At 42.7% G+C, this 17,861-nt stretch overlaps 1 protein-coding gene across 1 annotated transcript; it reads left to right on the top strand.

Annotated features, from left to right (window-relative positions):
• The first annotated feature begins 14,072 nt into the window (after positions 1-14,072).
• On the top strand, positions 14,073-16,724 carry LOC4342972 (uncharacterized). Its single transcript, XM_015790862.3, has 5 exons — positions 14,073-14,209; positions 14,309-14,461; positions 14,959-15,036; positions 15,113-15,757; positions 16,159-16,724. The coding sequence occupies exons 4-5, from the start codon at positions 15,120-15,122 to the stop codon at positions 16,418-16,420; spliced, it is 900 nt and encodes a 299-aa protein (XP_015646348.1). The 5' UTR covers positions 14,073-14,209; positions 14,309-14,461; positions 14,959-15,036; positions 15,113-15,119; the 3' UTR covers positions 16,421-16,724.
• Positions 16,725-17,861: the final 1,137 nt, after the last annotated feature.

The raw sequence follows: 17,861 nt of genomic DNA, 5'->3' as shown, positions 1-17,861 counted from the left end.
TCTAGCCACGTGGCTACGCGGCCCCGCCTTCCCCCGCTCCTCGGATAGCGCTGAGATGGCCAGGGGGCCTCGGAGTGCCATGTCACACCCCTTGGGCTGTCGGGGCGCGTTGCCCCGAGGCCCTCGCCCGGCCACCACGTGGCGGGGAGAGTAGGCGGAGCAGGAGGCACTGCTCCACGCCTTCAATGCGCAGCGCCCAACCGTCCTGCGCCGCATTTAATGTGGTGTGGACGGGCGTGCGGTGCCGCCCGATTGACCCATGTCAATCGAGCCTGACCGATTTGTGACCGGTCGCAGACGATGAGACGGGCGGCAGTGCCCCCACGTCCGCTCTGTGTCAGGCGGAGTGGGGGCAGGTATGTCCCGTCCCATCAAAACGTTCCCAGGAGTGCCCTCCGCGCGTGATGAGCCACCAAAGTCTCCATGCATTTAAGAGGGAATGACAAGGATGTCCCATGTGTCAGGCGGAGGACGGCGCTGGGCCCCACCTAGGGGCAGACAACCACCTTGCTTCCGGTTAAAGGCATGGATAGTCACCTGACCTGAGTCAGGTGGGCCTCCCTATGGTGGAGGTGTAGGTAGGAATGGTGCATGTGGTATTCCCTTGAACTATAAAAGGAGGACCTTACCTATAGAGAGAAGTGACGACTTTTGGATTGCCTGAGCTCTAGAGGAAGAAGTGGAAGATTTCCCTCAGGAGCTCAAGGATGCTTGTAAGATTCCCATCATAATCCCACGTACAGGAGTAGGGTATTACGCTTCCCAGCAGCCCGAACCTGTATAATCTCTTGCCTCTTATACGCCTTAAACAAGCGATCTAGTGAACAAACCCTAGGTGGAAGAACGCTCTTGATCATCGCGCCTTATCCCCTGGCCGAACTCATAAAGGGGGGGGGGGGGGGTCTCACGACCACCCGCTAGACAGGGACAATTGAGAGTTTCTCCACCAGTGGCTGCACGGCTGCTCGGGGGAGATGGCCCCTGGAGAGGAAGTGGGGGTTCACTCCTAGGAAGGCACATTCATGATATCAGTGAATGTTTAGTATTCTTAATTGATCAGCTCTACAAATGCTATTGCAGTGAATGCACTGCAGATAATTTGTTGTTGGATGTGTTGTTGATGTTTTGATCAAAACTAAAACAGCAGTAGATGTTGGTGGGTCAAAAAACGGAGCACACAATTAGTTAAGTATTAATTACTATGAACTTAAAAATAGGTTTTTTTAATAACCCGTCCAAGATAGTGCTGCTTTTCGATTGATATAGTAGAAAAAAAATACAAGTCTATAGTTTTGGGAGACTATAGTCAGGAAAGGAAAAAGATAACTTCACCAAGCGTCTACGTCTGATCCTGCTGCTAAAAAACAAAACAAGCGCACGACACCCATAAGAAATAGCTCTTCTGAATGATGCCTCCAAGGAGCGCGATCGCCACCCGTCCTAGAGAACCAGGATGTGATTTTCACCTAAAGAAATCATTGGGAGAGGAGAAAAAACACAAGAATGCCCCAAGGGGAATACGGCGCCAGCAGGCGTCGTTGTTGCTGGCCCGAAGGCTTGGCCAGATTAAATGAATTTAATCTGATAAATTGCCCGTTGTATTACTTACATCTGATAAATGAATTTATCAGACAAATTAACTTACATCTGATGAATTGCCCGTTGTATTACTTAGAATGCAATTCCATGACGGTGCAAGGGCCAGCAAACTAGTAGTGTATGTAAACCCAACAAGGGTTTGCAGGACGGAACACACTGTTAAACTTCGTGCGGATGCTCCGGAGCTAATAGATTAAAATCCGGAGGAAAGAAAAAGATTCAACAAGAATTTGCACAAGCAAAAGAGGATCAGGTAGCAATGTACTTGGGGAAAGCAATGCTCACGCAGCAAGACAAGAATGTCATAAAGGTCCCTTAGGCTCTGAAGTACGCATCTCTTCCATTCTACTGTTTTTTATTTACTCTAATATCACCTATAGGCTATAATTAACATATCTTCTTTGCAGCGGCCACTATATATTATTTCTAGTATATCCGAGAGACCACTTGGTCGTAGTGCTTGATCCGGCACACTACAAGGAGAAGACATACATGGAGTTCACTGCTTTCTTGAATTTGTAAGTACTATCATATACACCCGCACGAATAACTATTGGGTTAATTGGATCCATAGAGCACACAGGTATTACGTAGACCATAACGGTCCAGTCAAGAATGCCGATAAGAAAAAGCTTCTCGTGAAGACACGCTGGTCAGTAATAACATGTCCGCTATAGTAACATTTGTTGTACTTGTTACTTTCAAATATTGACTTATCAGTTTTTTTTGTATACAGTGTTTCAAGCAACCACTGGGCACTAACTTGTGTGGGTACTACTGATGTGACCATCAAGTATACGCATACATCCAAGCACGAGAAATATAAAACATGGCCAAAGAATACATCGAGTGAATGGAGGATCTACAAGATATTAAAGTCCAATGAGTCTTGGAATCTAGTTCGGCCTCCGGAGATAGCACTAACTTCAAACGGACCTAGCACCTTCATGCCAACTCCGATTTGGGTGATCTTGGACTTCTTGGAAATCTTATCTCGCTACCGTTCAAACGCATCCAGTCTCATATCCAAATTCATCTCGAGTCAACGGGAATCGCCAAAACAAGACAATGCTGTTGCTGAAACCGAACTTGGACCTTGGGCCTTGTAATAGACTAGGCTCATCTCGGAAGTGTCTCCCTCCACCTCCACGAATTAGCACTTAACCCTAGCTTTATTTTCCTCTATAAATAGCTTCGTACATCCTCAAAAACAATTGGGTTTTGTTTAGTTGAATTTTGCCATGTCCATTCACCTTGTCTCTAGTCCTCGCTCGAATAGTCGGCGACTATAGATTCAGAGCTCCCAATAGTTGGTGTGTTAATTTGCCGGGTCGATTAGATCCACCACTTCAATCGCAACTATTCATTTATGCTTAATCACCTATTCACAATATTTAGATTGCATCTTATCTTGTTCTTGCAGTGTTCTCTCGTTTGCATTGCAGGGATCATCAACCGCGCGTCATGGTTGGTACGACATCATTTGTGGTGTAGCGATTGCACGGCGTCCTGGACTTGTTCTGGTTGGTAGCCACATCGAAAACGTCGCACTCGATCAAAGCGAGAGTTATCCCCCTCACCAGAATATCGGGCCACGAGAGAGAGCGTCATCAGTTGGTATCAGAGTATCAGTTGCCTGGTAAGGATTTTAGTTTGCAATTATATTTCATCTACCCATCGCTACTATATAGCCACGCCATTTTTTTTCCCATCGCCAAACATTAGTTTTGAGCCACACAATTTTATTCAGTTTTTGCTTTATTGAGTTTTTTTTTGCTTTATTGAGTTTTGGTCCACTGTCGTGTCAAATGCTGGTTCTAGCTATAGATTAACCCTGGTTTGATTAATCATTGTCACGTCGGTCTAGAGTGTTGAGGCCATCGTCTTGTTCGGCCAGTGTTATGTGTTGTAGCAGATCCGGTTGAGAAGGAAAGTTTATGAATTTCGGTTTTACCCCGAGATATCTTTCCTTTGCATGTGTACCAGATTAATAGAAAAATCTTCATGAGCTGCTCACACAAGGAAATCCAGTAGCCAATATTTACTCGATCCAATCCAAAACCGGGATATTATATTTTTCCGTGCACGCACGCATGTGGTTTCATTCAGGTGTGATTTCCTTTGACCATACATGCAGCACTTGACCACGCATGCATAGCAGATAGCTATTCCCATTAATTTTTTTTTCGTCAGGAGTTTAACCGGCTGTTAGCTTTCCTGTGCAGAGCCACCACTTGATAAAAAAAAAGAAAAGAAATAGAAAAAGGCAGAAGGTGCGAAAAAAAAGCCGCACCAAAAAAAATCAATAAAAGAGAAAAAAAAAGAGAAATAAAAAGAAATAAAAAATAAGAAAAAAAAGTGTGGCATTTTTTTTGTTGGATTTCTTGGGAGAGCTGTGTAATAAATTGAGTTGTTTCTAGTACGAGTGTTGATCATTTGCTTGCTTGAGCTAGGATTGAGTTTAGGCTACGCCAGCAATTTTGACTAGTACTTTGGACTATTATTTAATTTTATATATTTGTTTGATTTTTGCTATTCCTTGTGATATAGTTAAGCCTACCAAGATCCACATACTACTAACCTTTACAGGTCTGACTTTGCAATCGCTCCACTCATCAAGCGTGTCATTGTGCCACAAACCAGCCATGGTGATTGACCTATTTTGCATTAGTTGAGAACATTATAAAAACTTGGTATATGCTGTAGTGCTGAGCGACATGCAACCCCACAAGCAAACGGTTGTCTTTAATAAGAAGTTATATGCATATGCTTGTTTTTCTTGTTTGTTACTGAAAATGACAGAGTGTACAAAGAGAACGGGATGGAACATATAAAACAATGGCTTTCACATCAAGAAGAGGTACATAATGAAGTTTATGAAAATAAGATATCGTTGCCTTCATTTGTTGGTAAGTTTAATCCTCGGGACTATGTTGATTGGGAGTTAGTAGTGGAAGATGAACTTGAATATTATGAATGGTCCGAGGAACAAAAGATTAAGGCAGCAATAAGTTCTTTTAGTTCTTTTGTATCTCTTTGGTGGAGGGATATTTGTCTTGTCGGTAATAAACCTGGTTCTTGGAATGACTTAAATACATTGATGAGAGCTAGATTTATACCCGGTTATTATATTCGTGATTTACAAAAGAAAATGCAAAATTTGAAACAAGGGAATAGAATCGTGAGAGAGTACCACCGGGAGTTTAAAATTTGTATATTGTATGGTGGTATAGAGGAGTCTAGAGGAGATACAATTAAAAGATTTTTACATGGGCTTGATTTAAAAATTCAGCATAGGCTTGAAAATAAAACATATAGCCATCTTTTTTAGTTACTTATGCTTGCTTGCGATATTAAAAGTCAGATTGAAAATGAAACAAAAATGCCTATGATACATGAGAATATTCATATACCTTCTATTGTATCTAACATCGTGCAGGAAGGTAAAAACAATTTTGAAGAAAAAAAGAATGAAGCACCTAAATTAGGTCAAGAGAGCATTTCAGGTAATTTAACTGATGGTCAACTGGACCAAGGTAAGAAAGATTGTGATATGCTACAATTGTCCACTAATTATGCTATGTTAGAGCAATCTCTAGTGAAACAGATTTCTAATTTGCCTTTATCACAAGCTAAAAATTCAGATTGTGTTGATATTGATAATGCTTGTAATGAGGAAGAGTTGTGCAATGCTTCACTTATATACATGCCACCACTAGTGAAAGAACACGTTACTTCTATTTCTGAATATTTGGTTTCCACTCAAAATAAACGTGTCTATGTTATTGCTGATGACCAAGAAGAGCTGAAATTATTGTTTTCTTTATGTACTTTGGGTTATATTGAATTTGATGTTCTTTGTGATCTAAATACCTTAGAGAAGAAAATTTATGATTTTCCATGTTATTCTTGGAACAATTATCATGTCATTGGTAGATATAATAATAGAGGATGTTATATGGTGCACCGTGTTTATATATGTTTAGATATGAATCATCCTTTAAATATAGAAAAATATGAGAAACCAAATGGATGGTACAACGTTGATGCTATTGGGATAAATTCACCTAACGTTGTTTTAAAGATCAATGACAATATTCAAGAAGGGAAGTGTTGTGCACTGTTAAATTCAGAGGTGAGTTGGTTTCCTCATGATGTAAATTAGATTTATAAGGAACAAATGATTCTGCACAATGATTGCTTGTTTGCTATTTTTCAGTTGATCTCTCTTATGACGACAATTGCAACAAGAAACCGATGACGGTTTCCAAGCAAGAAGGGGAGGATGATGTGACCATCAAGTATATGCATACATCCAAGCACGAGAAATATAAGACATGGCCAAAGAATACATCGAGTGAATGGAGGATTTACAAGATATTAAAATCCAATGAGTTTTGGAATCCAGTTCGGCCTCCGGAGATAGCACTGACTTCAAACGGACCTAGCACCTTCATGCCAACTCCAATTTGGGTGATCTTGGACTTCTTGGAATTCTTATCTCGCTACCGTTCAAACGCATCCAGTCTCATGTCCAAATTCATCTTGAGTCAACGGGAATCGCTAAAACAACACAGTGCTGTTGCTGAAACCGAACTTGGGCCTTGGGCCTTGTAATAGACTAGGCCCATCTCGGAAGTGTCTCCCTCCACCTCCACGAATTAGCACTTAACCCTAGCTTTATTTTCCTCTATAAATAGCTTCGTACATCCTCAAAAACAATTGGGTTTTGTTTAGTTGAATTTTGCCATGTGCCATTCACCTTGTCTCTAGTCCTCGCTCGATTAGTCGGCGACTATAGATTCAGAGCCCCCAATAGTTGGTGTGTTGATTTGCAGGGTCGATTAGATCTACCACTTCAATCACAACTATTCATTTGTGCTTAATCACCTATTCGCAATATTTAGATTGCATCTTATCTTGTTGCAGTGTTCTCTCGTTTGCATTGCAGGGATCATCAACTGCGCGTCACGGTTGGTACGACATCGTTTGTGGTGTTAGAATAATTGGGCTAGGCCTGATTTATTCTATTAATTCTCAAAGGCCCATAATAAGTGTTAAGGATAATAATACCACCTCAGGAATTAAGCGAGGAGTATCTCAACTTAAATAGGGAGTTATTGGAGGCTCCCTGTTGACCGGTTGAGGTGGGAATCGTAAAGCCACACGCGCGCGCGCGCCGAGCTGGCCGGGCCGGGGCAAGGGCCAGGCGTGGCGTGGCGTGCGTTGCGTCGCATCTGCCTCTATCCTTTTTGCAACCACGATCCCACGATTGCCTCCGTAACGGCGCGTGCACGATCCCACGACGCGCATGCGGCATCTGGCGGATATCACTCCTGTTATATAAGGAGGCCGCTAGTCCGATCAAAACCTCTCGCTTGCTTTCTCTCGCTAGTGTTCTTCCTCCTCCGCGTGCCTGTGCTGCCTCTTTTCTGCTTCCTTGCTTCTGATTGCTAGCGCGCACGAGAGATCGGAAGGAGCAGGGCCTTCGGAACCACACCTTCGCCTGAGATCTGCACCGGGTAGGCGGGTGATCAGGTTTTTGGGGAGTGCTTCAGCACGACTGCTCTCGACTTCTGCTCTGTTCGTCGTCGTCTCGTCGTCCACCATGTCTGCACCTGGAGCCGCTGGCGCCGTCTCTAGAGTTGGTGCACCTGGAGCCGGAGCCGCCGCCGGCACCGCTGCCGCCGTCTCTGGAGATGGCGCGCCGGGATCCAGAGCCGCTGCGAACTTCAACATCAACGGAGGCAGTTCTGCCTCACAATCCAGCGGAGGGCCATTCTCGGGGTATGTCTTTCTCCTACTGTTAACTCATTCTTTGATACCTCTGTTTGTCCTATTAGTCGCAATTCTATTGCGTTCTTGGTATGTTCATGATGCTTATTATACTTTAAGCATGCTCCTGGTTATGCTACATTTTATCACTAGATCACCCCACATTGTTCATGCCATGATTATTGTCTTAACATTTTGGATTAAAATATGCCGATATATGACTATATTTCCAACAATCCAAAAACCTGATAGGTCATTTTCGGTAGTTGGCTTTGCTGCTGCACTGAAACCGCATGCATTTGATGGTTATAACTATAAGAGGTGGAAAGCACGTGCACTATTGTGGTTGACAGCGATGCAATGCTTCTATGTTTCACGGGGCAAACAAAGTGAACCACCTCTCTCTCTCCCGAGGAAGAGGCTAAGTTCGAGACTTCGGATTGCCTGTTCCATGGAGCATTGATCAGTGTACTCGCTGACAACATAGTGGACGAGTACATGCACATGCCTTCCAGGAAGGACATGTGGGATGCACTTGAGGCCAAGTTCGGAGTTTCCGACGCCGGCAGTGAGCTGTATGTCATGGAGCAGTTCTATGACTACAAGATGGTCGATGACCGTTCTGTAGTAGAACAAGCTCATGAGATTCAGATGCTGGCTAAGGAACTTGAGAACAACAACTGTGAGTTGCCGGACAAGTTTGTGGCGGGTGGCATTATTGCCAAATTGCCACCTTCTTGGTCGGACTTTGCCACTTCTCTAAAGCACAAGAGACAAGAGTTCAGTGTTTCTGATCTCATTGGCTCTTTGGGTGTTGAGGAGAAGGCGAGGGCAAAGGACAATCGGGGCAAAAAGTTTGAGGGAGGTTCTAGTGCCAATATGGTACAGAAGAAGAACCCTCATGCATCCCACAACAACAAGAAAGTCAAGCCTGATGTCAAATCCAAGGCTACAACCAATTTTAAGAAGAAAGGCAAGGGAAAGGCAAAGAGAGACTACTTTGTGTGTGGCAAGTCTGGGCATAGGGCCAAGGAATGTCCTGAGCGCAAAGACAGGAAGTCTGCCAACATGGTTATTAGCGAGGGCGAAGGAACATCGGGGTACTGATTGGTGGGTTGATACTGGTGCTAATATTTATGTATGTGCTGACATTTCTCTGTTTTCTTCTTATCAGGTCGGGAGAGGTTCCTCCTTGTTGATGGGAAACGGGTCGCTTGCGGCTGTTCATGGTGTTGGTACGGTCGATCTGAAGTTTACTTCGGGAAAGACCGTGCATCTGAAGAACGTGCAGCATGTCCTTTCAATAAAGAAGAATCTTGTTAGCGGCACTCTATTGTGTAGAGAAGGTTTTTAGACTTGTGTTTGAATCCAATAAATGTGTCGTATCTAAATATGGAACTTTTGTTGGAAAAGGTTATGACAGCGGAGGCTTGTTCCGCTTTTCTTTGGATGACATGTGTAATAATCATAATGTTGTGAACCATATAAGCGAGAATGATGAGTCTAATGTGTGGCATTCGTGACTCTGTCATGTGAATTTCGGTTGTATGACGCGTTTAGCTAACATGAGTTTAATTCCAAAATTCACTTTGGTCAAAGGTTCTAAGTGCCATACTTGTGTTCAATCGAAACAACCTCGCAAGCCTCACAAGGCATCTGAGGCGAGGAATTTGGCACCTCTAGAACTTGTTCATTCCGATTTGTGCGAAATGAACGGCGTGTTGACTAAAGGGGGAAAGAAATATTTCATGACACTGATAGATGATTGCACTAGATTTCTTTATGTGTATCTATTGAAAACAAAGGATGAAGCTTTGCATTACTTTAAGACCTATAAAGCTGAGGTAGAAAACCAACTTGAAAGGAAAATCAAACGGTTGAGGTCTGATAGAGGTGGGGAGTATTTTTCCAATGAATTTGCATCCTTTTGCAAAGAGTTTGGAATTATTCATGAGAGGACGCCTCCCTATTCACCCCAATCAAATGGGGTGGCCGAAAGAAAGAACCGCACTCTAACTGAGATGGTGAATGCCATGTTAGACACTGCAGGGCTTTCTAAGGAATGGTGGGGTGAGGCAGTTTTGACTGCGTGTCATATCCTGAATAAAATTCCAACGAAGCATAAGGAAGTGACACCATTCGAGGAATCGGAAAGGAAGAAATTAAATCTCTCGTACCTACGAACATGGGGCTGTTTGGCCAAGGTAAGTGTACCTATAGCCAAAAAATGAAAACTTGGACCAAATACTGTTGATTGTGTGTTCCTTGGTTATGCTATTCACAGTGTGGGTTATAGATTCTTAATAGTAAACTCTGGAGTACCCGACATGCGTGTTGGTACAATTATTGAGTCTAGAGATGCTACATTCTTTGAGAATGAATTTCCCATGAAACATACACCTAGCACTTCTAGTCAAGAAACTGTCATGCCCCATGAGCACTTTGCACCGATAGAACACAATGATCAAATGCCTGAGGGAAATCCTGAGGAGCACAACATTGTAGATACTCATAAGAGTAAGCAACAAAGGGTTGCAAAATCCTTTGGAGATGACTACATTGTATACCTTGTGGATGACACCCCAAGAACCATAGAAGAGGCATATTCATCTCCTGACGCTGACTACTGGAAGGAAGCAGTACGCAGTGAGATGGACTCGATTATGTCTAATGGTACTTGGGAAGTCATTGAGTGTCCATATGGGTGCAAGCTTGTAGGATGCAAATGGGTTTTCAAGAAAAAGCTTAGGCCTGATGGTACAATTGAAAAGTACAAGGCAAGGCTTGTGGTCAAGGGTTATACCCAAAAGGAAGACGAGGATTTTTTCGACACATACTCACCAGTTGCTCGCTTAACCACGATTCGAGTACTACTTGCTCTGGCAGCCTCTCATGGTTTTCTCGTCCATCAGATGGACGTTAAGACAGCTTTCCTAAACGGAGAGCTGTAGGAGGAGATCTATATGGATCAACAAGACGGGTATGTACTAGAAGGTCAGGAGGGAATAGTGTGTAAACTGTTGAAATCCTTGTATGGCCTTATGCAAGCACCTAAGCAATGGCATGAGAAGTTTGACACCACACTTACATCTGCTGGCTTTGTTGTGAACGAAGCTGACAAATGTGTGTACTATCGCTATGGTTGGGGAGAAGGAGTAATCTTGTGCTTATATGTCGATGACATATTGATCTTTGGGACCAGCCTCAATGTGATTGAGGAGGTCAAGGACTTTCTGTCCAAGAGTTTTGAAATGAAGGATTTGGGAGAGGCTGATGTTATTCTTAACATTAAGCTACTAAGAGGAGATGAGGTTGGGATTACACTTGTGCAATCCCACTATGTGGACAAAGTTTTGAGTCGCTTTGGATATAGTGACTGCAAGCCAGCTCCTACTCCTTATGATCCCAGCGTGCTATTAAGGAAAAACCCAAGAATAGCAAGGGATCAACTAAGATACTCTCAAATCATTGGTTCATTGATGTACTTGGCTAGTGCAACGAGGCCTGACATCTCATTTGCTGTAAGCAAGCTGAGCGGATTTGTCTCAAATTCGGGAGATGATCATTGGCAGGCTCTGGAAAGAGTAATGCGCTATCTAAAGGGCACTATGAGCTATGGAATTCACTATACCGGGTATCCAAAAGTACTCGAAGGATATAGTGACTCAAACTGGATATCTGATGCTAATGAGATAAAAGCCACAAGTAGATATGTGTTCACACTTGGAGGTGGCGCTGTTTCTTGGAAGTCTTGCAAGCAGACCATCTTAACGAGGTCAACAATGGAAGCAGAACTTACAGCACTAGATACTGCGACAGTTGAGGCCGAGTAGCTTTGTGAACTCCTGATGGATTTGCTGGTGGTTGAAAAACCAGTGCCAGCTATCCTAATGAACTGTAAACAGTGATTATTAAAGTGAACAGTTCAAAGGACAACATGAAGTCATCTAGGCATATCAAGAGAAGACTGAAATCTGTAAGAAAGCAGAAAACTCCGGAGTGATAGCATTGGACTATGTCCAAACGACTAGAAATCTGGCAGATCAGTTTACTAATGGGCTACCACGTAATGTGATAGACAGTGCATCGAGGGAAATGGGCTTGATACCCACCTAAGGTTGCACAATAGTGGAAACCTGTCCATTGTGATCGGGGATCCCGTGAATTTGGATGGCGAAATAAACTATTGTGTGACTGAGAGAAGAGACCCTTGAAAAGGGCTCATTTTCATGATGTACTTCTCTTCTTTTCTGCATGGTAGGATGGCTCATGCCTTAATGTGATCCGAGTGGCTTTTCTAAGTAGAGATGTTGACCTGCAAAACATCTCAGAAGGAACACACCTATATGAGTTTGACTGCTAGTCATAGTCTATGAGATTTGGGCGATCTCTAAATACTCATGAAAAGGCCTGGAGTTTGACTTATATGCTCCAAACAGAGGAGATGCGAACGGCAGCCCAGTACCAGTAAAGGGTTTGAGTGAAACCTGATCACACAAGACTGACAATTCAAGACATAGTCCATTGTTCAGTTGTGCTCTGATGTAGCTCATTTCCTAGGTGAAAGTTCAACTTAACAGTCTCCACCAAAACACTGGTATATCAAACAGGCACAACCTTGAGAACATTTCTTATGAGCCTTGAAATTTTGTGGGGATTGTTAGAATAATTGGGCTAGGCCCGATTTATTCTATTAAATCTCAAAGGCCCATAATAAGTGTTAAGGATAATAATACCACCTCAGAAATTAAGCGAGGAGTATCTCAACTTAAATAGGGAGTTATTGAAGGCTACCTGTTGACAGGTTGGGGTGGGAATCGGAAAGCCACGCGCGCCGAGCCGGGACGAGGGTGAGGGCGTGGGTGTGGGCGAGGCGTGGCGTGTGTCGCGTCTGCCTCTATCCTTTTTGCAACCACGATCCCACAATCTGACGATTGCCTCCGTAACGGCGCGTGCACGATCCCACGACGCGCATGCGGCAACTGGCAGATATCACTCCTGCTATATAAGGAGGCCGCTAGTCCGATCAGAACCTCTCGCTTGCTTTCTCTCGCTGGTGTTCTTCCTCCTCCGCGCGCCTGTGCTGCCTCTTTTCTGCTTCCTTGATTCTGATCGCTAGCGCGCACGAGAGATCGGAAGGAGCAGGGCCTTCGGAACCACACCTTCGCCTGAGATCTGCACCGGGTAGGCGGGTGATCAGGTTTTTGGGGAGTGCTTCCGCACGACTGCTCTCGACTTTTGCTCTGTTCGTCGTCGTCTCGTCGTTCACCATGTCTGCACCTGGAGCCGCTAGCGCCGTCTCTAGAGATGGCGCGCCTGGAGCCAGAGCCGCTGCCGCTGCCGCTGCCGCCGTCTCTGGAGATGGCATGCCGGGAGCCAGAGCCGCTGCGAACGTTAACATCAACAGAGGCAGTTCTGCCTCACAATCCAGCGGAGGGCCATTCTTGGGGTATGTCTTTTTTCTACTGTTAACTCATTCTTTGATACCTCTGTTTGTCCTGTTAGTCGTAATTCTATTGCGTTCTTGGTATGTTCATGATGCTTATTATACTTTAAGCATGCTCCTGGTTATGCTACATTTTATCACTAGATCATCCCACATTGTTCATGCCATGATTATTGTCTTAACATTTTGGATTAAAATATGCCGATATATGACTATATTTCCAACAGTGGTGTAGCGATTGCACGGCGTCCTGGACTTGTTCGGCGTCCTGGACTTGTTCTGGTTGGTAGCCACATCGCAAACGTCGCACTCGATCAAAGCGAGAGTTATCCCCCTTACCAGAAGATCGGGCCACGAGAGAGAGCGTCATCAACTACGTGTGCGAGATGCTTGGAATCAATGGGAGATACACAACAACTTTTGAAGAAGTAAGTTCAGAGAGTATCTTCTACACGTGAAGATTATTCCAAACATTCAGTATGTCTTTTTTTTAAACAGATCCCGTCCATTCCAATTGTAGCGAACCGGTTCGACAAACAAACCATTCTAAACTTGTGTGCAGATATTTACCGCTTCATCCGCCATGATTGCTGCAACTACTTAGGGTTATACGATCCAGAGAGCCAACTTGCAATGGACATAATGTGATTTTTATGAAAACTTGCAATACTACTATATCTTTTATCAGAATATATGCATTCTACTATCTTATTTATGTCATGATGTGATTTTTTAATACGTGTGACTAACGACGACTCCGATATGTAGTACACGTACCATTCGAAAATTCGATTATTAATACTAGTCAATAGAGGACGACATCTTCCCAAGCGGCTATTGGATGCATGGGAAGATCCATCTTCGCGTGCGGTCGCATTAAGTCGACCGCTCAGAAGATTGATCTTCCCGTGTGGTTACAGGCCAGCTTTCGTACAGGAAGATGCCTTTCGGCCCGCCTAGAAAAACCTATTCTATAGTAGTGACACCTCCTATCTCTAATCGAATATAGAGGCCATGTGAGTAACCGATACCCATATTCTCAACACATATGTTTATCTTGTAACACAAACACCTGCCCAATTTAGACAAGCAAAACGCACATAGTCTTGATGCATCTGCAGTGAAGTCGGAATTGATATACTAATTATAGCAGCATGTAGCTACCGTCCAGTATTCTTTGCTTCTTCCACTCTCAAGTTGTTAAACAGCATAGGTACAGGTACTCGCAGAAAATCCTAGGATGGGAATGAGTGGGTGAAATTACCCCCACAAAAACCAACTCTGCAACTCTTTACCTTTTTTAGTTTGCCTTTGTTCTTTGCGGTGTTTCGTTTTCACATCCCTGGAAATTTTCAGAGCAAAGACAACGTTTGTTGCAAGAGGAAAGAGGTACGCTTGGTGCAATATTCAGTTCATACTAATTTTCTATACATCCATACTTTTTGTGATGTTCTGGTACGCTTTTTTTATTCTACTCATAATTTTCAGGGTGGATTGGTCAGGTTTGGTTGCAGCTTGGATTTTTTCTTAAGAAACAAAAGGCAGCATTGCAGCTTAATTGATCTGGAGGGAGAGGAAAGACAAAGATTTTTGTAATTGGAAATATATCGTCGTGTCAGCGGAATGCTTCTTGTGGATGTGGTAATCCTTGCTCTTAAACAAATGGCTGACATAATTCATAAACCAATCAAGCCTGTAAAATACTGTATAATACCTCTTATTTTTATGTAATTATTTGGCATTGCCTCATTCGATTTTTTTTTTAGAAAGTTGTTCTCGTGACATAATTGAGATGCAGAGATTTTTCCTTTGGGACAAACAAATTCAATTTCCTGACAGGTGTCAATTTCATGTATATTAGAGCAGTTTTATTCCAGAAAGTGGAAATTCACCATGCTTTTTGAAGCTACATAAGTACATAGTTTCAAAAGGTGTGGCGAATTTCTACACAACAGAATAAAACTACAGTACCAATTGAAAATCATGGAGGTCGGAGATGCTCTCCATAATAATCCAATACTTGAAGATCGACTGTAATAATAAGCCATGTGGAACATATAGATAACTCAAATTTTGTTGTGTTCGGCTATGTATTCTATGTTATCCTAATAAATATTTCTGAACTCCCTTTGATAAAGGTGAAGACCGGCTGAGTTCAAGCAATTCATGCTATGTTTATTCTAGTGCAGAGTACGGGATAATTTATGTTCCAAAAGGTAATCTTTTAGAAACTCTCCACAAGTTACGAATTCATTTTTGAAAGGATACTTAACCTTTTTGATGAATCACCAGGAATTAAATGGTCCATAAGCAGGAAGGCAATAACAGTGAACAGATGAGCACCACTCCTGCCCCTCCGGGCGAAACCAGTAGACAGATTCCATCTAGAGATGATGCCAAACATGAGAAGGAAGCGGCCAACTCCTCATCTTCCTCATCATCAGAGGAAATAGACGAGGATGATTTCTTTCAGATAGAAGGCCCAATACTCAGTACCCAGTACTCCCTGTCTCCTCCACCTGCAGAAGGTGGCAACCGAGACGCAAAGCAGGCAGATGAACCCCATGACCCAAAGAGGATCCCGTCCGCTGTCTTTGCGAGATCCAAGTCATCAACACCAACTGACTGGAGCATCACCTCCAATGAATCTCTCTTTAGCATCAATGTCGGGAATGCGAGCTTCTCCAAGGATCACATGTTTTTGTATGGCAAGTCAGGAGAGCTGGGTGCTAATGATCCATTGCCACCATTGCCAAAGCAGAGCCCAAGCTCCAGCCCTCTAAAAGGTGAGGTGGCCACACCAGAGAAGCCTAGTACTTCCAAGGAGAAGGGGGATGGGCGTGGACTCACAGACCGGAATGGGGACGACAATACAGACTATACCCATAGCTCGTCACACCGATCTGATGGAAGCACAACAAGTTTTGCATTTCCAATGTAAGAATCCTCTGTCAACTCTGTTAGCTACAGTTGCTGCAAAACACGTCCAATTATTTACTTTGGCCTTGATCATTGTATCACCATACAATATTGTGAAATAACCACTTTAGAAATATTGATATGCATCCATATGAAATATAAACTGGTATAAAAATTAATGAAGCATATAACTTGCATCAAACTGTCCTACTGCATTTTGTATTGTTCATCCTAAGCACACAAGGATTGATAGTTCGTACTAATGGTGGTGTGAATTTGTGATAACTTCCGAATATTAGTAAAAACCAGGAATGTACTTTTAGACAAAAAAATCTTTGTCTTCTTATGTCGCGAAAGGTTCAGCGGATGCTTTCTGAACCAAGGTTTTCTGCATATCTGATATGCCGATTTCTATGCAGATTGACAGGGTCAGCGAAAACAAGTGGGTCCTTGAAAGATAGCCATCCGGAGTTAGCTCGGCAAACCACGGCGCAGCTGACGCATCCCAGCGAGATGCGTGATGAGAATGAGAATAAGGAAACACCATTTCCAGCAGTTGTAATGGAGGCACCAAAAGTCGAAGCAACCCCAGCAGCAGCAGCAACAGCACCTGCACCACCAGCACCACCGGCCACAACAAAATGGTTTCCTTGCTGTTCATGCTGCCCTTTCTGTTGCTAACAGCAAAGGGATATGCAACTTCATCATCCATGTCCATTTGCCTATTGAATCCTTAACTAGTGGAAAGCTTTGAGCATTCGACACATTCATTTATACATGCTGACATTAGTACAAGGATAAAATTCCTGGTTCAAAAGGAACATCGGAAACCAATTAATTATTTGCTCTGAACAATGTAGATTATGTTAGATATGTACAGTACTGTCTCTTTCTCATTTTCATTAACAGATGTAAACAGCGTAGCTTCTTGATATTCGTTAGTTCCCTAGACGAAATTAAGCTTATTTATTTGTCCGTATTTTCAGATGATGTTGTCCACGAAATAAAACTAAATACTCCCTCCATTCCAAATTGATCTATATATTTCATAGGTACATCAAGACCAAGAAAAGCTAATAACTCTCTCATACTATATTTACTCTAGCAACAAACTCAATGCATGCACCATCCCCACTATTTCCTAGCCAATAGAAAATCAATATATTGCATGTGGGTTATAAATGCTTGTGTGCATGCATGCATCAATGTCTATTTACTTCGATGCACAAATAATGAATAGACCTAATGAATGAACACAAATATGTAGATCATTTAGTAATAACTAAAAAAACTATATGTAGATCAATTTAGAATGGATGGAGTATCAAACATCTTATCATGGTAGCTCTTGCTTTACATCAAAACTTAATGTGATATGGCAGTGGCAGCTCATTACCAAAAAACTAAAAGAAATACTAGTTCGTGCACACAGTTTTGGACTTTTGGTAGCATTTAGGTATCCAAAGCAACTGAGACTAATTCTTGGTTCAAAAATTGAAACGGAAATGCGATGGAAATGAATAAAAAACGAATGACTACGTAGTGTGATAAGAGAATCACCTGAGGCCTTGTTGGGTTAATCCGAGAGAGACAGGGATTAAAGATAATTGAGGCCTTGTTTGGTTAATCCCCAAGAGAGAGAGAATGGTGTGCAGCAAATCCTCCTCAATCCTCTTGTGAGACGGATTAACCGAACAAGACCTGAGGGAGAATAATTCCACACCTCAAATACAGGCATGAAAAAGATCAAAGTGACTTATAATATGAAACGACTGAAATAATGCTTAATATCAGCAACTGAGTGTGAGTAAGCTAAGTCAGTCTCTAGTTCTCCAAACAATATAGATTCTCACCCATATTATAAGAAGTTGTAACTATCCAATCTAAGAAATGAACTAATCTAATTAGGGATAGTTAGATAGGAAGAACCAATCTAACTATTCCTACTTGGTAGCCAAGCAATATCCTCATGGACCATAACTAATCTAGTAAGGTTTATAGCGTAAAAATGGTGGTTTCAGTAACAAAACCGACGTGCCATCTATTCATTTTATAGAGAATGAAAATCAAAGCTACTCAAGCTTTTCAGCTAAAAACATGATTCAAAATTCAGCTAGACTAT

Source organism: Oryza sativa, chromosome 7 (assembly GCF_034140825.1).
Source record: "Oryza sativa Japonica Group chromosome 7, ASM3414082v1".
Taxonomy (NCBI): domain Eukaryota; kingdom Viridiplantae; phylum Streptophyta; class Magnoliopsida; order Poales; family Poaceae; genus Oryza; species Oryza sativa.
Note: the sequence above shows the minus strand (reverse complement) of the source record. Positions and strands in the feature narration are given on the sequence as shown.